The 27,681-nt window shown below is 33.9% G+C and overlaps 1 protein-coding gene across 6 annotated transcripts in view; it reads right to left on the bottom strand.

The window, feature by feature from the left end:
• Window positions 1-231: 231 nt before the first annotated feature.
• The window catches only part of TTLL7 (tubulin tyrosine ligase like 7), a 139,150-nt gene continuing 111,700 nt past the window's right edge, over window positions 232-27,681 (bottom strand). For 4 of the 6 annotated variants that reach the window (XM_039246906.1, XM_039246909.1, XM_039246908.1 and 1 more), the window contains exons 19-21: window positions 27,150-27,310; window positions 15,471-15,644; window positions 232-4,975 (exon numbers count right to left, since the gene is read on the bottom strand). In XM_039246906.1, coding sequence (XP_039102837.1) covers window positions 4,855-4,975; window positions 15,471-15,644; window positions 27,150-27,310 — 456 coding nt within the window. In that variant the 3' untranslated portion in view covers window positions 232-4,854. Of the gene's footprint in view, window positions 4,976-15,262; window positions 15,311-15,340; window positions 15,380-15,470; window positions 15,645-27,149; window positions 27,311-27,681 lie in introns of those variants that run through there. The other 2 variants (XM_039246910.1, XM_039246911.1) reach the window with 2 other exon arrangements.

The raw sequence follows: 27,681 nt of genomic DNA, 5'->3' as shown, positions 1-27,681 counted from the left end.
TGCCTTTCACCTAACTAGGAGAAGAATTGACACCAATTTTGTTTACTCAACCTGACTTTAATAGCAGGTAAAGTTATCCCCATAGTGCTATTACTGTCTATACAGCAGAAGAAAATTACTGTGAAAATATATTTCATCCCCTGAAAGCTTAATTGAGAACCAGTCTCCTCTACTACTAAAAGCACTGTGTGTGTATGTATAAAACAGAAATAACCATTTGATGACATGTTGTAGCTTTCTTATGTTAAACATTTTTTATTATAGTAATTGAAATAACTTCACCATACAGATATCACATGCTGAAGCATGACAATGCAACACTAATTGCACATTGTGTTGACATTTCAAGCATATTTTCTGTAACAACATTTGCATTCATACACAGGTAGCAAAGCATATGGGGATAATTTGAGTCATGCTTCATGGTAGCAAGTGTATTGCTTTCAAGCTATTCTTGAAACTCAGATTCTCCAGCAAATCTATTAATATTCGATATTGTAGCATGTACAGTATTAATTGTATGAACCAACCAGGTCAGGACCAAGAACTAACATTTTTAGCCTTTGAAAGAGAAATATCAGCATTATCTGATTACTTTTGTAAGGTAAGCCTTCTTACTTATTTAAAAAATATTAGACTATTGAATAATGATTTCACCAACAGTTTTCAAGTTAGTAGGTAGGGATAAAATAAAAGTTTTATGTAGCCCTTCTTTAGATATTAACAGCCCAGTTTATACAAAATGTGTTACCTGAATCATTTTCCTTCAATATACTATCAACGCATTTATGACAAGGCAAAAAATCAGCAAAAAAGGGCAGCAATCTCAAAGAGTGCAATAGGTTTTAATATACTACTTTTTGGTTGCAAGGTTATTATTTGCATCCATGTATCTTGGTTCAAATGGTCTAGACAATCAGTGCCTCTTAGGCATAGAAACTTGGCTCTTAAAAATCCCAGCAGACGAAGTGAGCTTGATCTAAACACATTTTATCTAAGTTTTATTGTTGCTGAGGCAAAAATACGCCACCATAAAATACAAGGAAAACCAATATTTAAAAGGCAGGAGATATCCTTTCTTGACCTTGTCCATACAAAGGTCAAAACTTCAAAGGGAGCTTAAAGCAAAGAAGAAGATGAGAAGCAAGGAAAAAGGAAGAAAGAAAAAGCAGTGTAAGGAATAACATTTTCATCGTGAATATATTTCCAATTTGTTTCAATTTATTTGTAAGTGCTATTAACCCAAAATATTTAGATAACTAATTCAGAACTTGACAACATAAATTTCTTAATTTAAAGAGAAAAGCCAATTTTTAAAAAATCATTAGGTCACAGCAATACAACTATCTGAAGTTACCACTTTTATTGCGTAGTCCTTAAAACCAGGTAAGCTAAGACTTGAAAAGTAAATTAGCATTACAGAAAAAAAGGAAGGTATTTTCTGTCACTCTTCTCGAGGTATTTGCTATTATTTTTTAAAGAATACACATTTAAGAATGAATCAGTGATTTATAGAAACCTAGAAATAAGAGTTGATGTAACAATTAACTTTTTGTTGCATTGAAAAGATCAAATAGTGTGTATGTTTAGATGTAAAATGAATTTTACATAGATTGGCTTTGGCATGCTAAAGACAAAAGCATTTGGATTAATTTATATTAAAATGTGAAAATTCAAGTTAGATAACTCCTAACTTGAAATTCTATAATCATATGCTTTCCAAATTAAAAAGAGAATTAGAATGAAATCCTTGATGTCTCAAAGCCAATATCAATCATCTAGTTGTTTGTAAATACTACATGAAAAGAAAATTTAATGTTTTTTTTGCTTGTTTGTCTGAATTTGGTTCATTTTAGTTTTAGGGAGGAGAAATTAGTAGGCAATTTTTGTGTATTTAGACCTAATTTAGACATATGAAAAAATACATATAAATCTTTATATCTGGCAGAGGTTATTTCCATATTTGATCCTGTTATAACATCATTTTCATACATGCAAGGTAAATGAAATGCCAGTAAAATAAAATTTGTTGCTAATAAAAATAATGAATCACAATTGTTCAATAGATAACATAAAGCAAATGGTAGTTAATTAATGCTTGATAATTAATGTGAAAACAAATCTGTAGTCTCATACCAGGTTCATAGATGATGATTTAAAATAAAGGTTGCTTTTTATATAATTCCGGAAATCATTGTAATCATATATAGTTCTGGAAAGCATTCTGAGCTTGGATTAACAGAATGAGTAGGGATATATGTTTTCTCATAACAGAATGAAAATAATACACTATCAACTCAAGTAAACCAAATTCCCTATTAAAAACTCCTGGTAATATTGAATAACTTCTGGAGTCTTTTCAACTGAAGTTATTTTCTCTCCTGGAAGAAAGAGAGAGAATCAGACCCGTACTATCACTTATATTAATATGCTTTAACCTTATGAATAAAAAATTCATAATAAAAGCTAAGGAATATTTTATGCCTCTAAAACATACCTGTGGTCTCTAGACACTCTCATGGTTGACTACTGTATCTTCTCTTCTTAGTTTCTCATTAGGGAATAAGCACTATAGCAACCATAGTCCACAGCATACCAGGTAGCATATATAAATAATGAGCACATGGCTTTTATTCACAACTTTCTCACATCAAACTAGATCAGTATAAATAAGCAAATATGAGCAATAAAATTATGGTGTTCAAAAAAAGCCAGCTCTAAGTACCTAGAGAAATGAAATTTGTTCATTGGGTAGTTTCACACATTTTAACTTATTTTTGGTTTTTAAATTCTATGTGTGTGTGTTTTCTAGGGGGAGAGGGTTCATCCCCATGTTGAACATTCTTTTTTGTCTTAAATAAAAATTTTAGTCTTTTATCAATAAGGACAGAAGTTCCACAGCACTCACTCTAGTGTAAGAAATAACCATTTTGATTTAAATTAATGCACGTGAGTGACCAACAAACTGGGTTGATATCACATACCAGACACTTGAAATTATGTCTCATTCATGGACACAGCGTGAATTTAAAAGAAAAGTGATTTAAAAAAATACTTCATGAAAAGACCTACTTGCTGATCACTCTTAAAATGAATTTGTAATATCCCAAATTTTGCACTGTGGATTCTAAGAAATCTGCAAAGTGGAGTCACAAACACTCAGAGTTAAATTGTAATTTCCTTTATCCTGATATCCTCATCCTCTTTTTCCACAAAGACAATAACAAATTCTTCTTTGGGATGCATCTAGCAAGGAGAAGTATCTATTGGAATATGGATGTTAGGTAGTCATAAAGAATCAAGTGGTGATAATTTAAGGAAAAACCTATTTTAGCCTATCACAGCCTCAGAATATGGCTTTAAAATGAGCAAAATGTATCTAACTTACAATCTTAGGTTGCTAATTATCCAGTTTGTAAATTAAAACAGGACAGTTTGCCACTCTTGAGTTCTCCTGCTTTGATTTACTCTCGTTTCTTGGTTTCCTGAAAATAGTTTCTAGGATAGCAAAAGGTAAAGCTTTCCTAAATTTTGCCAATAATTAGCATCTGTGAGAAAATAAGACTGTAGGGAGAAGTTTAAACAAACTTCTAAAAGATGAATATCACAATTTCTAAGGAGTTCCATGTCAATGATACTGCTGTTGATATTTTTACGGAAAACTGAAAGCTTACCTATTGTTTTTTAAAACTGTAAGCAAGAAAAGGAAGCAAACTGCTAAGAAATTCATGCAGAATAACTTTAGACATGAAGAAAACTTCATACTCTATTTTGATTTTTGAAAATTCTCAAGGGTATATCCATGACTAATAATATTTAGTAATCTGAACCTATTTGCAATAATTTAGATTATTTTCTATGGTACAATGTGAAACTCTTTATTAGACTTTGCAGTGTAAGTTGGTCTCAACATTGAGAGACTTACAAGTGTGACACATTACCCTAACTCCAAAATGAGTTTGAAATGTCAACTCTTCTACTTCTGAAGAACAGAAGAAATTGTATTTAACCATATGTACCCATTGGAGATATACTTTCCAAATAAAAGTGAGTGATATGAATACAAAAATCAGATAGAAAGATTTTGTTATTACCATAATTTTCTGTACCTTTATGTGACTCCCAATGAAACGTAAAAAATGAAAGCTAGTTTATGTTTTGTTTACTTTTAAGCCACTGGATTGTCTTCCATTTTATATCATTATATGGTCCTACTAGATCCTTACTGAAAATGTACATCACCACAAGTAGCTAAATTTCCAAATAAAGAAATAAAAATGTTGGGAATATTAGTTGGGATTTTTATAGTACATTGCAATGTGCTATAATAATGATAAACCCGTTTTATATTTAATCCTATCATCAAGCAACACCAGGCTTCTAGCTTTTTCATTTTAAATGATTACTATGTATAAGAGAATTAATAAGATATTTTACTATTAATGCTTTTTCAAGTCAAAAGATGTATTATCTAGAAAATAATTTAACACTGAAATGGGATCTTCAAGATCAATTCTGTTTTATATATTCTGCAGCAAAAATAACATTTCTAGTAGGAAGGTATTAATTATAAACCTAGCAAATTCTAGACATTCACATATTCGTGTAAACAATTTTAGCATGGTTTATTACATTTCCAGAAAGGTTAAATCTTATATCCAGTTTTCTAATTCTTCTTTCATATATTATAATAAATATATATGTATTATTTGAGTGCACATGTGTATATATTTTCACACATATATGTCATATATACATAAAACAGCACTTAATGGTCACTTTCTTTGCATGTTAAATTGGAGGGAAAAAATGAACTGCTATTATGCATAATCCATGGAGATCTTCCTTTCTGTTTCACAAATGGCCATATCGGGAAGTAAACAAAACACTGGAGCGAGTCATTCCAGGTGAACTGTATTTCAAGGTGTAGGTTGGTGTTCTCATGAAGAATTGTGTACTTCCTGGTAATAAATACCTACAAATGACAGTTAAAAAAATTATGCTTTCACAAACAAGTTAGTATGAACATCTCTCACTAAAGTGTTCTGTGGTTAATAATTTACATATCTTACATGTAAAACAATATTATGACAATAATGCATTCAGCATAAAAAATGTCCTCTCCCAACCTGAGGTGGGAGGTGGGAATGTGCTCATAAAAAAAAAAAAGCCTTACCTAAAGAGCTGACTATAGATGCAACATATGATGATCTCAGTGTCCCAAGACACCCCAGAAAGAGCCATTTTTCTCATGTGCTAGGAAACTATTTACATGGCTCATGTTAATTTGGAATTTACTGTTAATCTCCATAAATAGTATGTGAAACCACCAGTCAAATGTTTCTTAAAAATACGTGATATGAGAATTTGTCTAGCCACATTACCGATAATTGTTTGTTTCAAGGATGTTGGAACCATTAATTTTAAAACACTTCATCAATGTATTAAGACTAAGGTAATCTAAGAGAAAAATTAAAGATTAAAATTCATAATTATAAAATTTATATTCCTAGACCACATGGTTCTTATGGTAACAGAACACCAAAAACAATCATGATTACAGGTTACATGCAATCCTTGCAGCCAAATGTATTTGAGAATACATGAATTTTCCAGATTTTAGAACAATATAGTGTATATACTATATGTAATATAATATAATATAATAAATATAATATATAATATAATATAATATAATATAATATAATATCTCCACTGGAGCCTTGGGGCAGTATCCTGAAATCAAATCATATATTCTGTATATTACAGTATTGAAATGTATGCCTACTCACAATAAACAGGGATGAAACAATAACTCCATGTCAATTCAGGTCAGGTCAGATTTGCCAATAAAGAGGTTACTCTTCCTTTCTTTTTAGTTTTCAGAGATTTGAGAATAAGGAATTGTAAATATGAGTGTGCACCTGTATAATTTGTTTCTCTCTGGAAAAACTTTGATTAGCATTAGGCCACTCCAATCTATATATCTAGAGAAAAATGGAAATCCACAAGGAAATCCACATGAGCAAATGCATGTAAACATTACTATTAAAAGTATAAGTCTTGGTAATGATGAGAAGGGCATGGTATAAAGTCAGGATAAAGACATCTATGAGGAATTTCCAAAACCGTAAGTAGCAATAGGAGGAAGTTTTAAATTTTTGAAAAAAATTAATGGTAGAGCATCAACTCATTTATTTTTTTCACTTGACTTTAGAACAGCAACAGTAACACACTTCCAGAAATTCACAAAGAAACTGATGGCCAAGAGTACTATTAGCTACCTACTCTGCATTAAATAATGTTGATAACTACTATACCTCTATGTCAATGGAAAATTACATTTATATTTGTGTTATATGAATTTTATAGAAGAACATGAATTCATTATGATTAAGCTGCATATAGCATTCAGATTAAAATGGAAGAATTCTCCATAATACTCATAAACATCACTTTATCATGTATTAGCTAATAATATCCTCTAAATCTATTACCTAGTATCACAAACTATAAATAATTGCTCAAATCATTAAGTTAATAGAGCAGTAAAATAATACACAACAAACCAAATTAAATCAAATTTGCACAATGGGTGATGAATAATGAAACAATTGATTTCTCACATCACAGATTATATAAATTATTTTCTTAATATCACTTGGGTAATTTATATGGATTAATTATTATGTCAAGAGCTACTGGAATCATGATGATTAATCTGATACCTTCTGTCATTAAAAGGCTCCCTTCCTATCTAAGGCAAAGGTGCAAAAGAAAATAAGGTGTTTGATCAAAACCCACTACTTTGTATTGACAATTATTCTATCTTCTACTGAAAATGCATTCTGATTATATTGATAATTATCAGAGTAAACAATAACTTGTACCAACTTCCTTTTGAGGAATGCCTGAACAACAGTTACTACTGACATTACAATAACATTCACATATCCATTTCAGTTTAAGATCTCCATTTCACAGATGAAAAAATAAAGAAATAAAAGCACGAGGTCCAGGGTTAGCTATACTATTTTATTTAACCAATGTAATACTTAGTGTTTTCTATGTGCTCACCCCTATTCTAATTGTTTTAAAAATACTAACTCATTTACTTCTCCGTAAATGAGAAGAACAATTCTATACAGTAGATATTATTGTACATTTCATTTTATAGATGAATGCACTCAAGCATACAGGGGTCAAATGTCTTGCATACAGTTACACAGCTAGTAAATGGTAGAACTCAGATTCAAATCCATGTGCACCAACTCCAGAGTCAGTGCTCCTAGCTACTATATTATATTGTCATTTCTCTGTATGAATCTCAATTTTAAAACCAATGGATACAATGATTATACTCATTTTTTTTCAAAACTATGAAGTATAAAATAACCTAGAAAGTAGATAAAGATTACACATCCACAAACCTAAACTTTTTAATAGAAGCAGGAAAAGCTAAAATGAAAATTTTTATGAGAAAAAAAATTCAGTATGAACTAAAAAAAAGCATATGAAATCAAATTGAAAGACACATTTGGTGTCCCTAAAGCAAATGCTGTGGGATATTTTAAAGCATTACAGGGAAACACAATGGATTATATCCTTAAAATCTCCATTAATATCTTTTGGGAGATTCCACACTAGCTGACCATCAAAGATTATTTTTGAAATGTTCTTTGCAATGAAATTAAATCATATAATTTGATTGTTTTTAGCAAGAAGAAGATCTCTGGGAAGTACATTTATAGTACAGTTTTACCTCTATTCTAGTTTACTCTTGATGTACAAAAATAGCTAATTTGTAGATAACAGGAGAAATACCTCACATATGTACCCTCACTCCTCATCTCTGAGGCTAGGTGTGCACAAACTCACATTCATCACATAAACAAAAAACATGTATTTGTCTAATTCCTACTTGATGTAGAATTGGTTGATCTGTCATGTACCAACTTATTGCTGACCACGGAGGATCTCTGGAATGTGAGTATTACTAGACTGGTAGGGAATGAGCCTTGAAAACAAGCTATACCTTGAGTAAAGGGTCCTGATTTTACTCGAGTAAGATCTTCCTTTCCTAGAGTAAGATCAGGACCCCAGAGACCCCCAAAATAAATCCAGCTTCCTAGTCCAAACTAGGAACAAGGTAAATGAAGCTCATCATAATACTTTAGCTATGTTAAAAATTTTTTTTTCTATTGTGGTAAAAGATATATAACATGAAACTTGCTGGTTTTCTCATTTTTAAGTGTACAGATCGGTGCGTTAAGTACATTCACAGTGGTTGTGTAACCATCACCATGATCTAATTCCAAACGCTTTCATCCCAAGCAGAAACTCCTTGCCCATTAAACACAGAATCCCCATTTCCTCCTCCTCCCATTCCCTGGTAACCTCTATTCTACTTTCTGTCTCTATGAATTTGTCTAGATATTTTCTAGATACCTCATATAAGTGAAATCATACTATATTTGTCCTTTTGTGTCTGGCTTATTTAGTTATCATGCTTTCAAGTTTTGCCCATGTTGTAGCATGCGTCACAATTTTATTCTTTTATATAGATTGAATAGTATTCCATTGTATGTATATATCACATGGTGTTTATCCATTCATCTGTTGGTGGACACTTGAGTTGTTTCCACCTTTTGGCTATTGTGAATAATGTTGCTATAAACATTGTTGTACAAGCATCTGCTTGAGTACTTGTTTTCAGTTCTTTTGGGTATATACACAGGAGTGAAAGTGCTGGGTCATATAGCAATTTTACATTGAACTTTTTGATGGAATTACCAAGTTGTTTTCCATAGCAGCCATATCATTTCACATTCTGAGATAGCAATGCATGAGGGTTCCAACTCCTCAATATCCTCACCAACACACATTATTTTGCATTTTGGAGATAACAGCCATCCTAATGAGTGTGGATTGTCCCACTGTTTTAACTTTGATTTTGGCTAGGGGTAGCTCTAGACCCACTTTTACAATTGCTAGCAATGTGGATTTAGATACACTATTTAACCCCTAAGGGCCTCAGTTTTCAGTTTTCTCTTCTGAAGAGTCCAATAGATTCTGCCATGCCTGTTTAACAGAGTATAGAGCCAAAGAAATAGTGTACATGAGTGAAATATTATTTATGTGTTATGAACATCAGCCTCACTAGGCAAGACCATCCCTGTTCTGAGATCGATGTTTTAAGCTATCTTAGCCTAGGGCCATAATGGTACCATGTCTTTAATTCACTTGTATAGTATACATTCTTAAGTGTATAAAACATAAACATCTAGCTTAATGAATATTATAAAGTGATTACTTGTAAAATTGATACCCAGGTTAAATAACTGAATGCTCCTAAAATCCCAGAACCCTATATTATAGCACCCTCCCTCGTTTCCAATATGTTCCCCATTTTTTAATAGAGTGTTCTGTTTTTTTTCTTAGACTTTTGTAGGAGTTCTTATATGATCTAAAAATCTTACATAGGTTATATAGGTTGCAAATACCTTCTTCCATTCAGTGGCTTGTTTTTTTACCCCCTCTTATGATATATCCTAATGAACATATATTCCTAATTTTTATGTAGTAAAATTCATCTTTTCATTTATGGATTACATTTTTGGTCCTATTTTTTATAATCTGTGCATACCTCAAAATCATAAAAATATTTTACTATATTATCTTCTGTAATCTTTGGTTTTGCCTTTCACATCTACATAGTCAATTCACTAGAAATGATTTTTGTACATGGTATCAGTAAGGTTTCCTTTTATTATTATTATTCTTTAGAAACCCAATTATCTCCACACTATTTTTTAAAGCAAATTTATTTTTTTCTCATTTGTCATAAGTCATATGTACCTCCCTTTCTCATAAATCAAGCCTCTATATATGCCCAGGTCTACTTATGACTTTTTTCAATGCTTCATTGGCCTGTTTATCTATTTGGCAATATTACACTATTAAATTAAATTAACTTAAAAGTCTTACTACACTATAGCTCATAAATCCTATCATTTTATTTTTTCTATTTCAAGAGTGTCTTAACTATTCTTGGCCCTTTGCCTTTCTGTATAAATGTTAGAACAAGCTTTGGTCAAATTCTGTGCCTCCAAAAAACCATTTGTTGGGATTTATGATTACATTGAACTTAGAGATGTTCAGGCCTATTTGAGAACTGACATTTAATGATATCGATTCCAATGGTGAACATGGTATATCTCTCCAGAGTTTACATTTTCCTACCCAAAAGTCTTACACATTTTTGTTACATTTATTCTAAGTATTAACTATTCTTTGATGCTATTGAAAATATCGTATCCAAAATTTCATATTTGAGCTGTTTATATAGAACTGATTTTTTTATCTTGACTTTGGTTTCGTTAAAGCTATTAAATTTACTTAATAACTTATCTGTATATTTATTTAGATTTCTATGAACACAATCATATCTACTAGCAATGAATTTTACTTTAGTGCCTTTTATTTCTTGTGCTTGCCTCATAGAAGCAGGTAGAACCTCTAGTACAATAATAAATAGAAATGGTAATAACGGGCAATCTTGTCTTGTTCCTAATCTCATAAGGAAATCCTTCAACATTTCATCATAGTCATGATTGTTGTAGGTTTTTTTAGTTATTCTTTATTAAATTAAAGAATTTCCCTTTTGTTTATAGCTTGCTAAACACTTTTCAAAAAAACATGTACACTGAGTTCTATCAAGTGATTTATCTGTATCCTTTAAAATAATCTTTTTTTCTATAAAAATTACATTGATCCCTTTTTAGTGTTAATTGCACACTTAAATTGAAGCAATAAACAGAAGTTGGTCATGATACATCATCTGATTTAAAGTTTCTGGGTTTGTTTTGCGAATATTTTATTTAAGACTTTTGCATCTACATTCAGAAATAAGATAGAGCTGTCACTATCCTTTGCCGTAATGTCCTGGTTAGGTTTTAGTATCAAAGGTATGGTAGCCTCATAAAACAAGTTGGAAAATATTCCCTTCTTGTCTGCTCTCTAGATAGGCTTAATAGAATTGTATAGTGAAGACCTGTAAATCTAGAGTGACTTTTGAGAGGGTTTTTAATTACTGATTCAATTTCTTCAATAGTCAAACTAATAATTTCTATATTGGACCTTCTAACAAGAAGTTGTGTCACTTTTCATAACAGATATGTGTTTTTCCAGGAATTTGTTAACTTAATCTAAATTACCAAATTTATCAACATGAAATTGTTTCTGTTTTCTTACAAATTTTCAGTGTTTGTAGGATCTGTTGTAATGTCTCCTTTTGGTTATTTTTCTTTAAATTTCAAACAAGAGAGATTTATTTTCACAATTTTGGAGACTAGAAGTCCAAGATCAAGGCATCAACAGTGTTAGTTTCTTCTGATCCTTTTTGTTCTTGATGTTAACTATTTCCTTCTTTTGTATTCTTGATCAGTCTCACAAGTTGTTTATCAATTTTACTAGTCTTTTCAAAAACACATTTTTGGCCATGTTAATCTTTATTCTGTTTGTTTCATTATTATTAATTTCTGCTCTCCTTTCTCTGTATTCTTCAGGTTTATTTTAAAGTCATTTTGTCATTTTTCAAAATTGTTACTGATATCATTTAATTTTTACCTTTCCTCTTGCCTACTGTTAAGTCTATAAATATGCCTATAATAATGATTTGTCTACATACTGTAATTTTTTATTATAATATTTTTGTTATCATTCCATTCAAAATATTTTCTTATAACCATTAGGATTTCTTCTTTGATTCATCAGTTACTTAAAAGTATATTTTTTTATCTTCCCAAAGCATAGATATTCTTATTATAATTTTTGCTATTATTTTCTAGCTTAGTGGCATGGGGTCTGAAAAAAAAAACTCTGTATGAGTTAAGTCTTCTTAAATTTGTTGAAATATGTTTTATTATTTCATTATATGATTGGTTTTTATAAAAGTTCCTGGTGTGCTTGATATTTTATATTCTGAGATTATTAGATTCACTTCATACATGACAGTTAAGTCTGTTACATTGTTAAGATGTTCTATATCTTTAATTTAAATAAATATATATATATCTCCATCTATGGTTGCAGATCTATTTTTCCTTGTAATTCTGTTAACTTCCGCTTTGCAAAACATCTGGATGAGTGTTACTCCTAGGAATCTAGGGTGTTTACCAATATCCCCATCTTTGGTAGGCCTTGAACTGCTACTTTTTCTCTTAGGCCCATGAGTCTATAAAAAGTACTACTCAGTAGTGGGGCACCTGGGTGGCTCAGTTTAAGTGTCTGACTTTGGCTCAGGTCACAGTCTAACAGTTTGTGAGTTCAAGCCCCGCATCAGGCTCTCCGCTCTTGAGCCTGCTTCAGATCCTCTGTCCTCCCACCTCTCTCTCTGTTACCCCACTCTCTCTCTCTTTCTCAAAAATAAACATTTTTTAAAAAGTGCTATCCAGTACTAACAAGCACTCACTAAGTACCTGATTAACTCTCCAGTGTCTTCAAGCAAAGGTATTGGGATTTTGTCTAGCTTTTCTAGTTCTGATTAAAGGGAAGATTTGTCCAAAAACCTAGTGCTCTATTACCAAAGGCAGAAGTTTGAACTCAAAAACTAAAAATGTTTTTAGCAATAAAATGCCTTGTGAAATGAGCTTATATGGGAGCTCAGTATATGAAATATAGAAACACATTTTAATTCTAGTATCTACATATATCATATATATATATGACTATTTAATTCTAGTATATATATATCATATGTGATATATATAATATATATGACTATCTGGGTTTATATAGACATTCTATTTGCTTAGTTATGAGGCTACCTCTAAGAAATGGCTTTCCACTTGGTAAGCCTATTAAATTATTATTTTTCTAAGACTGCAAGATTCAAGGCTATTCTCTTCCATGGAATGGGTGCCATATATACTTTAAAGCCTCTTAAGAAAGATCATGCACATTTTTGATAAAGATAAACATGGTCCATAAACCTGACTGATGTTATCTCTATTTTCTTCTCTTTCAATTTTACAGATAAATTAGCTAAATTTATATTTCCTCATAAATTATTTAGGTATACCCTATATGTTATTTTTATTAGGTGTATATTAAATTAAAATATTAATTTATACTGTTATGTAACTTCATAAATGAAATGTATCTATGTATTAATAAATATAAGTTAAGTGACTTCAACATATAAAGTAAAATGCTATAGGTTCCTGACTGACAAGGGAGAGAAGATATGGCTAGTTTCACATGGTTTTAAATTAATGTGACACTGACTTGGGTTTTAATAGCTAGATATTAGAACGACATGTTCATTTCTCTCTCCTCCTTGTGTTTCCAAGTAGAAGAATTTCCACCAAATTTCTGGCCTTTTACCAGAAGTGAGTTATCTGATTTTCAGGTTTAAAGTTTATTTATTTATTTTTAGAGAGAGAGGGAGGGGCTGAGAGAGGGAGAGACAGAGAATCCCAAGCAGGCTCTGTGTTGTCAGCACGGAGCTCAGTCTGGGGCTCAATCTCACAAACTGTGAGATCATAACCTGAGCTGAAATCAAGAGTTGGATGCCTAACTGATGGAGCCATTCAGGTGTCCCTGATTTTCAGGTTTAAAAAAAGGAACCATGTGTATTTGGCTTGACCCCCTTCTCTCGTTGGATCAGTCTATTTGCAGAAAGGATGCATCCTTACTTGTTCTTTACCCAACACTAACAGAACTAGACTTTATGGGGTAGTGTGGAAGGTTTGGGTTGATCTAGCTCTGCCTATGACTGGATCAGTACATTTAATTCTCAAAGTCAATTTTAGAGAACTCACTTGGATCAAATCTACACCATGTCCCCTAATGTAGCATTACTCAGTAATGAAGCCACATTCTGATGATCATCTGTCTGATTCCTACATTTCTCTCTCAAATGGTGCTGGACTTGGGCAGGAATAGAGGGTGTGTTTACTAACCTTTGTGCCCCAAAATGCTTATAATCACCATACTTGGGTTATACTGAGCATTTATCAGAAGTCTAGAACTCAAGATTCCAGAGTCAAGAATATCTCTTCTGACCACAAAAAAGGGGGAGAAATTAAAAAGGCCTGAACCAACTGCAAGGTGTAACTGCTTCTTACAGAGTGACCTCATTCTACTTGGGCTGCCTACAAAAGTTCTAAGATCCCTCAACAGAAAACGGGTTACAAAATCTGTAATTGTACGTGTGACATTAAAGATTTTGAAGCCATCCTTCCTAGACTGGAACGTAAGATTTTCCTGATCATCCTCCTAGAGTATCACTCTTTAAAATGAAGCGTCTTCATTTACATGTTGTAATGTCTTAATAATGACCATCATTCTTTCAAATCATTGGAAAATATTAATGAAAGTAGTATTTTTATTTCAATAATTTGCTTCAGTCAAACCATGAAACTAGAATAATTGCTTTGATCTTTATGTATTTCAAATATTAATGGCTAGCTTTACCTTTACCATTGTTCTGATCCATCATCTTCTATTTGCCGGGGCAGAGTTGAAATATGTTAAAGGTAAGGCAACAGTCAGAATCCAATACAAAGATTAAAAATACATCTTTCAATAATTTTTGTGAAATATATTCCAAGCCAGTCTGCTGTTATAAGTCAGAAAGTTAGCTTTATTATACTCCCTGTGATTTTCATAATAAACAGATTAATTTCTAGGTGTTTCAAAAGGAAATCCAAGCTAGAGTGGTTCCATTTTCCTCATTGCCTGTTCAGCTGTTAGTTGAATACTATTATCTTTTGATTATCACTTAGTTTTTCAAAGTCATGGTTTTTTCTCCTCTATCTTGAGAAGTACTTCAACGTATATATACTAAAAATTAAGTCACATATCCATCTTTAATTCTAATGGGAACTATGATTGTCTAAAATGTACTTCTTTTGTACTCTGTGTATTTTTGCAGCTTAAGAACAATATTATTTTTTTTATTATTTGGAAAACTACCTATTTTAACTGGACAATATTTATTAAAGTTCAAATTTTAAATGGAACTTAACAAAATTCACCTCCCATAGATTTGTTTGGTAATGAAGGGGGTATTGGAGACATACTTAACAATAAAAAACTAAAGGCATCTTCTCAGCTTATCAGGCTGAAGGATAAACCTGAAATATCCATATTGGGGGAAAAAAGTTTATTACCATTTTTTGGATGCTTTTACTTGGCTTTTGAAAGCAAAAGTATATAAAGCAAATAATCTCATTTCCATGTAGGTTATTTCTGTCACCTTCAGGTTTGTGATTGCTGTCCTTGTTTGGTCCTTCAAAGGTAAAGCCTGTGCAAATTAAAAGTCTTTTGTAGATAACAGCATGTATGAATTTTCGGTCTTTAGCTTTTTCTCTAGCTATATAAATGAAAAGATACTTTCAATTTCAAACTGCATTGCGGCATTACTTTATATAAAACTCACAGGGTGTAGAAATGTAAACAAGTACCTGGAATTGCTCCAATCTGTACCAGTGCCTGAGAATGATCCTCTTGTGTCAGTTGCATATTTGTAAACCACTAGCAGGCACTGTTTACAAAGCTCAACCAGGCGCTGGCAACATTGGAGCTGCAAAGGAGTCACCACCTCAGGGCTTTTACTGAAAATACTCTCCCAAGAGGATCTGTTGGCATAGAAACAGACATGACCTCATGTGGCTGTTAAAAATGGCAACCAGCTTTATCATTTACCTAGCAACAAACCAATAAGGAAAGTAGAAATGGCCTCGGTATATTTGAAGTGACTGCGGATGCTTGAAAGGTATAAAGTAAATATATTTGAAAATTAATCTTTATATTATAAAACACAACATAGAATTCATGTACTATTTGTATCTAAAGACTACTGATACCAACCATGGGTAGCAATCACCATGGCTTCCCAACACCTCCTATAAATTTCTGTTACTCTGTATTAAAGTATATGTAGAATATTGAGCTTATTTCTCAAACATTAGGTATTCTAAAACTTTAGGCTAAAATCTTTTTTATCTTTACCTTTATGTCAATAGTAATCCCAAGATCTGAGGAGTTAAGATGGTGGAATAGTAAGGGGACCCTATGCTTGTCTCTTCCCTTGAACACAGAAAGACCAACATCAAACCATTCTGAATACCTAGGAAATAGATCTGAGGATTAACAGAACAATCTGCATAATTTGAGGGAGAGAACAGGCAGAGGCAGGTACGTGATGCAGACAGGTGAACTGGGTGAACAGAGAAAAGCTGTCGTGCTGCAGGGGGAGGGAGCTATTTTCATGGGGAGGAGAAAGACAGGTGGGGAGAGAGCAGCACTCAGGTTTGCCTAAGAAAGCACTCCCCCTGAAAGCAGCTAAAGAAGAAGAGTGAAAACACCTGTAGGGGACTGCACAAGAAAGTGGTTACCTAAAACCATTTACTGGAGGGAGAGGGGGAGAAGGTTTCAATACTGCCAGTTTTTAATAAACAGCAGAGCACAGAGTCAGAAGTTTCAGAGATCAGCCTCTGGTGTTGCCTAGGCCATAGGAGTAGGCAACTGGCCTAAGGATCCCCTATGTCCCATGGGGAGAAATCGTTTCCTGGTTTGGAGTGCATTTGGTAGAGATGATACAACCTCTCTGTGGGTAAAAGACAAGGTGGGCACCATCAAACTGCCACCAATATAGGAACAAAGATGCCAGCTGAGGGCAGCAAACCCTGGCACCAGCTGTGTGCTGTGATTTACCATAAACTCTGAGCCACTGCCACTGTGTGGTGGCAAGACCATTTCCTGGGACAAGCCAGCCACAGGGCAGTGAGACTCTCCCCCAGAAGATCACTGAGGGTCTAAACTGCAAAGGTCTCTGAGGTGTGGGGTTTTGAAACAACTGTGCCTGAGATAAAACTCTGGAGAGAGGCACTGTTTGATAAGTGCTCAGGCACAGACAAGGGTAAGGCAGGGAGCTGATGGAAGCAGGGGACAGAGGAGGGGTGACTGATCATGTATTTGTGAGGGTGCAAATTTCCTTCTCTGGAGACTAGAGAGCGGGGTGAAGCCATTTATCATTATTAGCCGACCAACACTGATCCATCCCAGTGAGCTAAACAGGACCTCCAAGTGGAGAACAGAGCCATTACATCAAGCCCTGCACCCCTGTGGCCTCCAGCCACATCTCCATTGGGGCAAACTGGCCTGAGAATCTGAGCAGCAGGCCCCTCTCCAGAAGACCAGCACAAATCCTTTCCAAGAGTTTCATCTACCATAGACTATAGCAAAGTTTCAGCTCTAGGGGAAACTGGATGTAGTTTCATTTGTTTTTTTGTTTGTTTCTTTGTTCATTTGCTCATTTTGTTGTTGTTGCCTCTTTTTGTTGTTGTTGTTTCTCTTTTGTTTCTTGGATACAGAATGGACACTTTTTTAAATTTAAATTTAATTTTTTAAAAAATTTTCCTCTCTTCTTTTCTCTTTTCACTTTTTTCTGTCAAGCTTCTCTTAACAAGCAGACCAAAACATACCTAAGCTCTAGCTTCCTTTGATTTTAAAAGTTTTTACAATTTTATTCCATTCTATTATTATTGTTGTTGTTTTCTTCCTCCAAAATGAGAAGATGGAGAAATTCACCTCAAAACAAAGAACAGAAAGAAACGATGGCCAGAGATTTAATCAATGCAGATGTAAGTAATATGTCTGAACTAGAATTTAAAACAATGATTATAAGGATACTACCTGGGCTTGAAAAAAGCATTGAAGACACCAGAGACTCTCTTTCTGCAGAGACAAAAGAACTAAAATCTAGTCAGGCTGAAATTAAACATGTTATAACTGAGATGCAAACCCAAATGGAAGACATAAAAACAAGGATGGATAAGGCAGAGGAGCAAATAAGTGATAAAGATGATAAAATTATGGAAAATAATGAAGCTGAAAAGAAGAGGGAAACAAAGGTCAGGGATCACAAAGGCAGACTTGGGGAACTCAGCAATTTATTGAAACACAATAACATTTGTATCATAGGAGTTTCAGAAGATGAAGAGAGAGAAAAGGAAGAAGAAGGTTTATTTGAGCAAATTATAGCTGAAAATGTCCTTAATCTGTGAAGGGACACAGACATCAAAATCCAAGAAGCACAGAGAATTCCCATTAAATTAAAAAAAGCCAGCCATCGCCAAGATACATAGTCAAGTTCACAAAATACACAGACAAGGAAAAAGTCCTAAAAGCAGCAAGGGAAAGAAATCCTTAACCTACAAGGGAAAACAGATAAGGTTAACAACAGATCTGTACACAGAAACCTGGAAGGCCAGAAAGGAGGGGCAAGATATATTCAATGTACTGAATGGAAAAAATATACAGTCAAGAATACTCTATCCAGCAAGGCTGTCATTCAAACTAGGAGAGATAAATAGCTTTCTAGACAAACAAAAACTAAAGGAGTTTACGATCACTAAACCAACCCTACAAGAAATTTTAAGGGGGACTCTGAGGAAGGAAGAAAAAAAAAAGACCAAAAGCAAAAGCAACAGAGATTAGAGAGGAACAGAGAGCATCATCAGGTAACACAATGGCACTCAATTCATATCTTTCAATTAACATTCTGAATATAAATGGACTAAATGCTCTAATCAAAACACGCAAGGTATCAGAATGGATAAAAAACAAGATCCACCTATATCCTGCATACAAGAGCATTTTAAAGCTAAAGATACAGGCAGATTGAAAGTGAGGGGATGGAGAACCATCTCTCATGGTCCTGGAGTCAAAAGAAAAGCAGTGTAGCCATACTTAATCAGACAAGATTTTAAAACAAAGACTGTCACAAGAAATGAAGAAGGGCATTATATCATAATGGCCCTATCCATCAAGAAGATCTGACAAATGATTTTTGCCCCCGACTTGGAAGTACCCAAATATATAAATCAGTTAATGATGAAAATAAAGAATTCAGTAAGGTCGCATGATATAAAATCAACATGAAGAAATCTGTTGCATTTTTATACACCGATAAAGCAGAAGAAAAAGAAATCAAGGGCTTGATCCCATTTGTAATTGCACCAAAAACAATAGATACCTAGGAATATATCTAACTAAAGAGGTAGAAGATCTATACTTCTGTCTATCTAAACCACAGAACACACATGAAAGAAATAGAAGAAGGCACCAAAAAATGTAAAAGCATTCCATGCTCATGGACTGGAAGAACAAATATTGTTAAAATGTCAATAGTTCCCAAAGCAATCTACCAATTTAATGCAATCCCTATCAAAATACCACCAGCATTTTTCACAGAGCTGGAATAAACAGTCCTAAAATTTGTATGGAACCAGAAAAGACCCCAAATAAAGTAATGTTGAAAAAGAAAAACAAAATTTGAGGCATCACAATTCCAAATTTCAAGCTATATTACAAAGCTGCAGTCATCAAGACACTATGGTACTGGCACAAAAACAGACACATAGATCAGTGGAATAGAGTAGAAAACCCAGAAATGGATCCACAACTATATGGCCAACTAATCTTTGACAAAGTTGGAAAGAATATCCAGTGGAAAAAAAGACAGTCTCTTCAACAAATGGTGTTGGGAAAACTGGATGACATTATGCAGAAGAATGAAACTGGACCACTTTCTGACACCATACACAAAAATAAATTCAAAATGGAAGAAAGACCTAAATGTGAAACAGAAAACCATCAAAATCCTAGAGGAGAAAAGAGGCAATAACCTCTTTGACCTCAGCTGCAGCAACTTCTTACTAGGCAACACTGCTGAAGGCAAGGGAAACAAAAGCAAACACGAACTACTTATGTTTGAGACTTCATCAAGTGAAAAGGTTTTGCACAGTGAAGGAAACAAACAACAAAATTAAAAGACAGTCTAAAGAATGGGGGAAGGTATTTGTGAACAACATATCTGTTAAAGGGTTATTATCCAAAATCTAGAAAGAACTTATCAAACTCAACACCCAAAAAAGAAATAACCCAGTTAAGAAATGGGCAGAAGACACGAATAAACACTTTTCCAAAGAAGACGCCCAGCTGGCTAACAGACACATGAAAAGATGCTCAACATCACTCATCATCAGGGAAATACAAATCAAAACCATGATGATATACCACCTCACATCTGTCAGAATGGCTAAAATTAACAACACAAGAAACTACAGGTGTCGGAAAGGATGCAGTGAAAGGGAATCCTCTTGCAGTGTTGGTGCGAATGCAAATTTGTGCAGCCACCCTGGAAAGCAATATGGAGGTTCTTCAAGAAACTAAAAATCGAACTACCATAGGATCCAGCAATTGCACTATTAGGTATTTTCCTAGAAGATATAAAAATACAGATTCGAAGGAGTACATGCATTCCAATGTTGACAGCAGCATTATCAACAATAGCTGAACTATGGAGAGAGTCCAAATGTCCATCAACTGATGAACTGATAAAGAAGATGTTATATGTATATTTAATGGAATATTACTCAGATATCAAAATGAATGACATCTTGATATTTGCAATGAGATGGATGGAGCTAGAATGCATTATCTTAAGGGAAATAAGTCAATCAGAGAAAGACAAATACCATACGATTTCACTCATATGTGGAATTTAAGAGACAAAACAGATGAACATATGAGAAAGGGGGTGGGGAAGAGAAGAGAAGGAAACAAACCACAAGAGATTCTTAATGACAGAGAACAAACTATGTGTTGATGGAGGGAGGTGGGTGGGGCATGGGCTAGAAAGGTGATTGGGTACTAAGCAGGGCACTTGCTGTGATGAGCATTGGATGTTGTATGTAAGTGATGATCACTGAATTCTACTTCTGAAACCAATATTGCACTATATGCTAACTAAAATTTATATTTTTTTAAAAAGGGGAAAACATAAAAGACGAAAAAAATAGGAAAAAAATGATCCTCAAAAGAATTTAAAATTTGCTGTGATTTTATTTGTGGTGTGTGTGCTAGGAGCATGTAAATTAATCCCTTGACTATGACCACTCCTTTCAAAACCCTTTCAGATGTAATTATATCCATGATATTTCTAGAGCACAGTTTCTGTATTGTAGAGGTAATGTTATCTCAATAAATACTGCCCGACTGCAATCTCAAACGTAGTGTCCTTCCTCCTTCAGTGCACTCAACTTATACCAAAGCAGGTAGTAGTACACACTTTCTTGGTAAACTTAAAGTTGTGTGTGTGTGTGTGTGTGTGTGTGTGTGTGTGTGTATGCACACATGTAGGTACACAAACACATATAAATGTACTTATAATTCCTAAATTTACTGTGATGATCCCAATCAGGAAACACCTCATCACCCAAACCCACCACTACACGGGGCGGGGGGGAGAGAGAATTATTTCCTTAGTGTAAATAAAACTCTTTTTAAGTCTCAAGGGGAAAGTTTTATTTGAGACTTGGTAATGGTTCAAATCTCATTTTACATAAACCAACTCACTTAATCCTCAGAGAAAGAAGAGAGTAGATTTTCAGAAAGAAAAAAATATTAAGGAAAATATTTTTCTGAAGAAATGTACTTCCCAGTGGGAAATTCAAAGACTCCATTTTCAATCTTCTGTGGATATTTGATATCTTTGGAATTTTTTAAAATGCTTTAGAAACTCAGAAAGGTATTTTTTAGTAGAAAGGCTACTGTTTATTTTTTCAGGAGAAACGTGGTCCTAAAAAGAGAGCATGTCATCAGTGAATGACAGATTTTCTTAAAAGGAATGAGATTCAAATAAATAGACTAAAAGGAATAAATTTTCTTCCATATTCTGAGATGTTTGGGACTAAATATAATACTGTTTTTATTATCTTAAGAAAGTTATTTGCATTCAAGAAGCAGTAATATGTTAGTAAACTCATTTTAAAAATAAGTTTTAATTTATTACTAAATATAAGAAAAATAAGATATAACACATATACGTTTGTATATATCCTTATATGCCTGTGTATGTGTGAAACCAACCTAACTTAATTTGATCAAGAAAAATATTGGAGAATATCAATTAATTAAGGAATGTGTTTATAATTAATATGTCTTAATTTCAAAGCCCTACATGTTTAGGCCCAGAGAAATAAAAATTTCATATAAATACAAATACATTTAAGAAAACATCCCATGTTATGACTGTCTGCTTAGAACTTTTCTCTCCACAGAAATTCTGGATTTTGTTACATCCTCTCCTCTTAACTTGGATATATTTTTATTTTGATCCTTTGGAGCCATTTGATTAAATCTTCTATCAAGTTGCATACATCATGGCAATTTTTGTTTTCCTGATTTGGAGTATAGAGAGGTAAGAAAAGAACAAATAAAATGGAAGAAAGATAAAAGAGCTTCTTCTAGAACACTGTAACTTGCCAGAACATTCTGAATATTATATGAATTACAATATGACCAGCTCTGGCTTCTCAATCTCTCCATCTTCCTTAAATATTAAAATAAACATATGGACCAAAGTCTGTTACCAAATTTTGTTGTGTATGTTCACCACCACAGGCCAAAGACCACATTCTACTCTATTAATTCATATCTAAGTGTCATCACACCAGTGTTCATAAAGAAAAAAAAAGAAAATGAATAGGAATTGCTTCATTTGGTACTAGGCTAACTTTCTCTGCACAAAGGAAACCTATCTTCCAAACTGAGTATGTTAGAACTATGTCCCCACCACCTATCCACTACCTGACATATAGAGGCATGTAGAAATAAGAAGGTGAAAAGATGGAAGAATAATTTACAATACCAGTTACTTTATTAAATAACCCAAAGTCTCATCTTCCTTCTTTCTGAACCTAAACTCCAAAAAGCAGAAGGGCCAAAATCCATAAATTCAAAAAGAAAAATTATGTGGTTAAAAATTTGATTGGGGGGATCCTAGGAGGCTCAGTCAGTTGAGCGTCCGACTTCAGCTCAGGTCATGATCTCACGGTTCATGGGTTCGAGCCCCACGTCAGGCTCTGTGCTGACAGCTAGCTCAGAGCCTGGAAGCCTGCTTCAGATTCTGTGTATCTCCCTCTCTCTGCCCCTCCCCTGCTCATGCTCTGTCTCTGTCTCTCAATAATAAACATTTTTTAAAAAAATTAGTACTCCCTAATGCTCAGAGATATATGACAGGAAATATCTTTAACCAACAGTTTTTAATAATATAACAATAAAATACAGAATACTGAATACCTCTGGCAATAAAGGGAAGGTTTTAATGAAATCCAGAGACTTGAAAAGCCTCTTATAATCCAGCAATCCAATATTTTTCACCAACTTTCTCATCAAGACATTTAATAAAGCAGTTATCTACAAAGTAAAACCGATTCATTTTTTTCTCCTTCTCTAGTAGAAGTCTGAATGGACGACTGAGTGGACCTAAGTTAAGTAGCAGAAAGGAGAAAGGAGAGTGAAAACAAAACAAACAAAAACTGACCTATACCAACTGGATAAACCGCAACAATTGAGCTGAAAAGTACTAACAACAACACATCCAATTGAAAGTAATATGAGAACAGGAAAGTTCATGTCATTTTTAGTCTATATGTTATGCATATATTTTTAAGTAGGCATATAATTCAGCCTGGAAGCAGACTGCTTAGAATATTCCTTATCATTTCTTCTTGCCCAAAGATTCTAAGAGAAAAGCTTTTCCATGACAAACTTCCACTAGAAAATGCCTTTGGCTAGTGAATGGCTCCAAACAGACTCTTTCTTTGGGGTATATGTTATCATAGTTTGAAGTGGAGAAAGGGCTTTTCCAAACAATACATTTCTTTTCCCATATGACCCTCTGCCTCCTCTTCTTTGTTTTACCTGGAAAACTATTCTTCCTTTTCCTACAAGTCTCAGCTGAAATGTTACATCCTGTGGCTACCTTTCCTGAGCTCTCAGACCTGAGTTTGAGTCCACAGCACCTAGACTTCCTTTATCCCAGCAAAATATGGTGGATAATTTTATTCATGAAAATTCTAAGAGCTAATATTCAGAATGTGGGGCATCATATGATATAACAAGAGAAGGTTCCATGTAACAAGAAGGGTCACTGAGCATGGGCTTCAGAAGCCTAAAAAATAAGAAAGAGGGATAAGGGTGTTTTCTATTTGGTGCATCAGTAAAACTTCTGGGCCAACTCTAGGGACACCTGCCACAAAGGTACCTACGATATTCTTTGATGTCTCTGGATGTGGGCAGGGAGTGGTTTATTTATTTTGTTTTGTTATTGGGGTGTTGACAGGCAGAGGCAAAAATTAAGGTGGCCTAGAGTTATTTGAATTATATTTTTCCAAGATTTTACACCTAACTGTGAATGACAGCTGTGCTTTTTATTAAAATCATTCCCTTAGAACTGAATTCAGAGTAGAGTTTTACCTTGACTACTAGGCTGTTAGGCTAAACGTTAAAGGAGTATGCATTGACTAAACATGACTGAAAGGATTACTGGAACTATTCTGGGTCTAACCTGTGAGTCAAACACACACAATGCTATGTGACTTCATGAAACTGAGGAGGCCTAAGAAACCCATTAGTAAGTCTGCAAAATAAAATCCAGTGTTAAACTTACCTCTATGAACCACCAAAGTTTTAAAGAAATGGATGGAGTATGGAGGTCAAATTGAGCTCAGAGCTACCTCTGCTCTATTTGTCCAGGTGTGGTGGGGATGGGGCTCTGGCTAAGGCTATGGGACTTGCAATCAAGCAAGCTTGGCAACCACTGGCAATGCTGCTTTGAAGGGACTCTGTAAAATACACAGTTAAGAGCTTGGGCTCTTGTCTCTGACAACCTGGGTTTAAATCTGTTCTCACCTAGTTACTCTAAAAGCTTGGATAAATTATATGCTCTCTCTACGCTTTAATTTCCTCATCTATACAATGAGAATAATAATAATAATTAACTCAAAATACTAAAGTGGCAATTATAAGACTATTTAGTATGTAAAACAGTGTCAGGCTTTTAGTAAGTCTTCACTAAATGTTATTAACTCTCATCATCGATACCAATAGTAATAGATACCACCAAAGAAATTTAAGGGGCGTATTGTCCAAGGAACAAGAGAAAAATATTCTGAATCAATTAATATTTCACCAAAATAGTTCAGGGAAAAGGAGCCCTAGAGGCAAAAAAGAACCACTTGATTGGCATCTTTAGAGTCTGGAGTTGGAGATTATCTTATGAACTCAAAGCTACCAGCATCAATGTCAGTAGCAGACTGTCTGACTGCTTTCCCTGTGTAGAATAGCTAGGATTCATATATAGCATTCCAACCAATGGATCAACAAACAGGAAAAAAAAAAAAAACCCATTCCAACTGTGAATCTAGATTGAGAGAACTTCTACAGAGAGCCAACAACTAACAGGCCATGGAGTATAGTTCAAATAGTCCACTTAACTCTCTGTAGAAATAATTTATAGCTAAGAATACGCTCAGATTTTACCACAAACCAGAGCACCTTAGAAATTATTCCTGTTGGTGAATGGCTACTAAGGAAACAGAGTGGTGAGAGTAAGTCTGCAACTGGTATGAATGAATCAGTACTAGATGACCAGATATTTAAATGGAGGACATTCAGGTATCATTTCAGACTACAATAGTCTGTTAGGATTTTACCTAAAAGGACGCACTGGCTGGGTCTTTACAATAGATTTAAATAATGCAAAGAGAATTGGAGGGATGAGGTTGTGGTAAGCAGCCTGGTGCAGATACTCAAGGACATCAAAAGCTCTGATGAAGAAAAGAATACATTTTAAAGATATTTAAAGGGGCGCTTGGGTGGCTCAGATCATGATCTCATGGTTCATAGGTTCGAGCCCTGTGTCGGGCTCTGTGCTGACAGCCAGCTCAGAGCCTGGAGCCTGTGTTGGATTCTGTGTCTCCCTCTCTCTCTGACCCTCCCCTGCTCATGCTCTCTCCTCTCTCTCTCTCTCTCTCAGAAGTAAAAAAATATTTTAAAAAAATAAAAAACATTTTTTAAATAAAGATATTTAAAAAATAATAAGCTTGTTTTTTTCTAGAACAAGCTTTAAGTAGAAGAGTAATGACAAAGAAGACTAGAGAAATAGGAAAGAACCAGCATATTAGAGACTGTTGTGTGTCTAGATAAGAACACTAGACTTTAATGATAAATGAGGGGAATCACTACAGATTTTAGGAAATGACCTGACAGTAGGATGGATATGGAAAACAAAAAACTACAGGCAAAAAGGTCTAGAAATCTACTAATTTTACCTAGCCTTTCTATAAAAAGTCTAGAATACTTATATCTCTTTTATAATCATTACTTTTCTGTATCTCTTCTTTTGTCTACTAGGGGCAATAGAGCTTACTCGTTAAGACCATAAATTCTGGGGCCAGGCTCCCTGAGTCCAAATCCCAGGTGCACTAGGCACCTATCTGTGCCTCAGTTTCCTTGTCTACAAAATGGAGATAAATTATAAAGCCTATTATGAGGATTAAATCACCCCTTATACATAAAGTGCTTAGGACAATGCCTAGCATACAGTAAGTAGTATAGCTTTAACTATTATCATTTTTAAGACTCTTGGGGCAGGATCTGTGTGGAATTCAACTCTTATCTCCGAAAGTATTCAACGCAGCAATAAGTACTTAATCATTGCTAAGAACAATGAAAAAGAAAATAGCCCCCATGGGAATGTGACAGAAAAACTAACGGGATTTAGCAAACAATTGAATAAAGACTGTGAAGGAGAAGGAAGAAGCCCTTAAAAAACCAAACCTGCATAACAAAGGGATTAAGAAAGGTAGCCGTTTCTGATTGAAAGGGAGGTATGGAATGTTTTAGATACCTTAAGGCTAAAGTGACAACAACTTGTCTCAACAGCTTTGGCAGGACTGAAATTTTGGAGAGGAGTAGCAGCCATATTTTGGGTCTGTTGTATGAAGGCAAAAGCAGAAGAACCTTAAGGATATTGATTTGTAATTGAGATTTTTTATTAATTAAGACTGTTGTCTCTCCATTAAATTCAAATCAGTTAGGTGTTCATATTCATTATCTCATTGAAATCAGCTTAACTGCTGTAAATTATAGCTGAGTAAAAAAATTATATGCAGTAAAAAAATCCATATTTTAAGAGATCGTTATAGAAATTCAACCATTTTATTGACCTTCCTATAACTCAATAATAAAATATTAAAAGCAACAGTAATAAGTGATAATTTAGAACTTACCCTGAATCACAGAAACAATTCCACAGTCCTTGACCATGACTCCAGAGTAAGCGATTAAAAACCCTGTTGAAAATCCGATATAAATTTACTTCCTCGACGTCAGGTACCTTCCAGATGCGTGGAAGAATTGTACGAATACTTGTTTTTACTATATCCAAAACCTAGTGAAAAATCAAAGTTATTTGAAAACCTAAGTGTGTGTGTGTCTGAAATTCTAAGATTGAATATATGTAATTCAAACATAAACACACACACACACACACTCACACTCACACTGATTCATTGACTACCCCAGAGTAAAAATCCGATGCATTTATGCAACTTTGGTGTATGACACAGGTGGCAAGCCAGACCATGGGAGTAAGAAGAGATTAAGTTTGAAGTTAAAATTTAAGTTAAATCCAAATTAAATCAATACATGGAGATTGAAAAATAGTACGCTTTACTTAAAAAATCAAGTTGAGTCCACTCACTCAATTAAAAAAAAAAACTCTAGAGGGATTAGGGTCTTAAGTTTAAAAAATAAACCATT

This window comes from Hyaena hyaena, unplaced genomic scaffold, assembly GCF_003009895.1.
Source record: "Hyaena hyaena isolate Hyena2069 unplaced genomic scaffold, ASM300989v1 scaffold_286, whole genome shotgun sequence".
NCBI classification, from domain to species: domain Eukaryota; kingdom Metazoa; phylum Chordata; class Mammalia; order Carnivora; family Hyaenidae; genus Hyaena; species Hyaena hyaena.
Note: the sequence above shows the minus strand (reverse complement) of the source record. Positions and strands in the feature narration are given on the sequence as shown.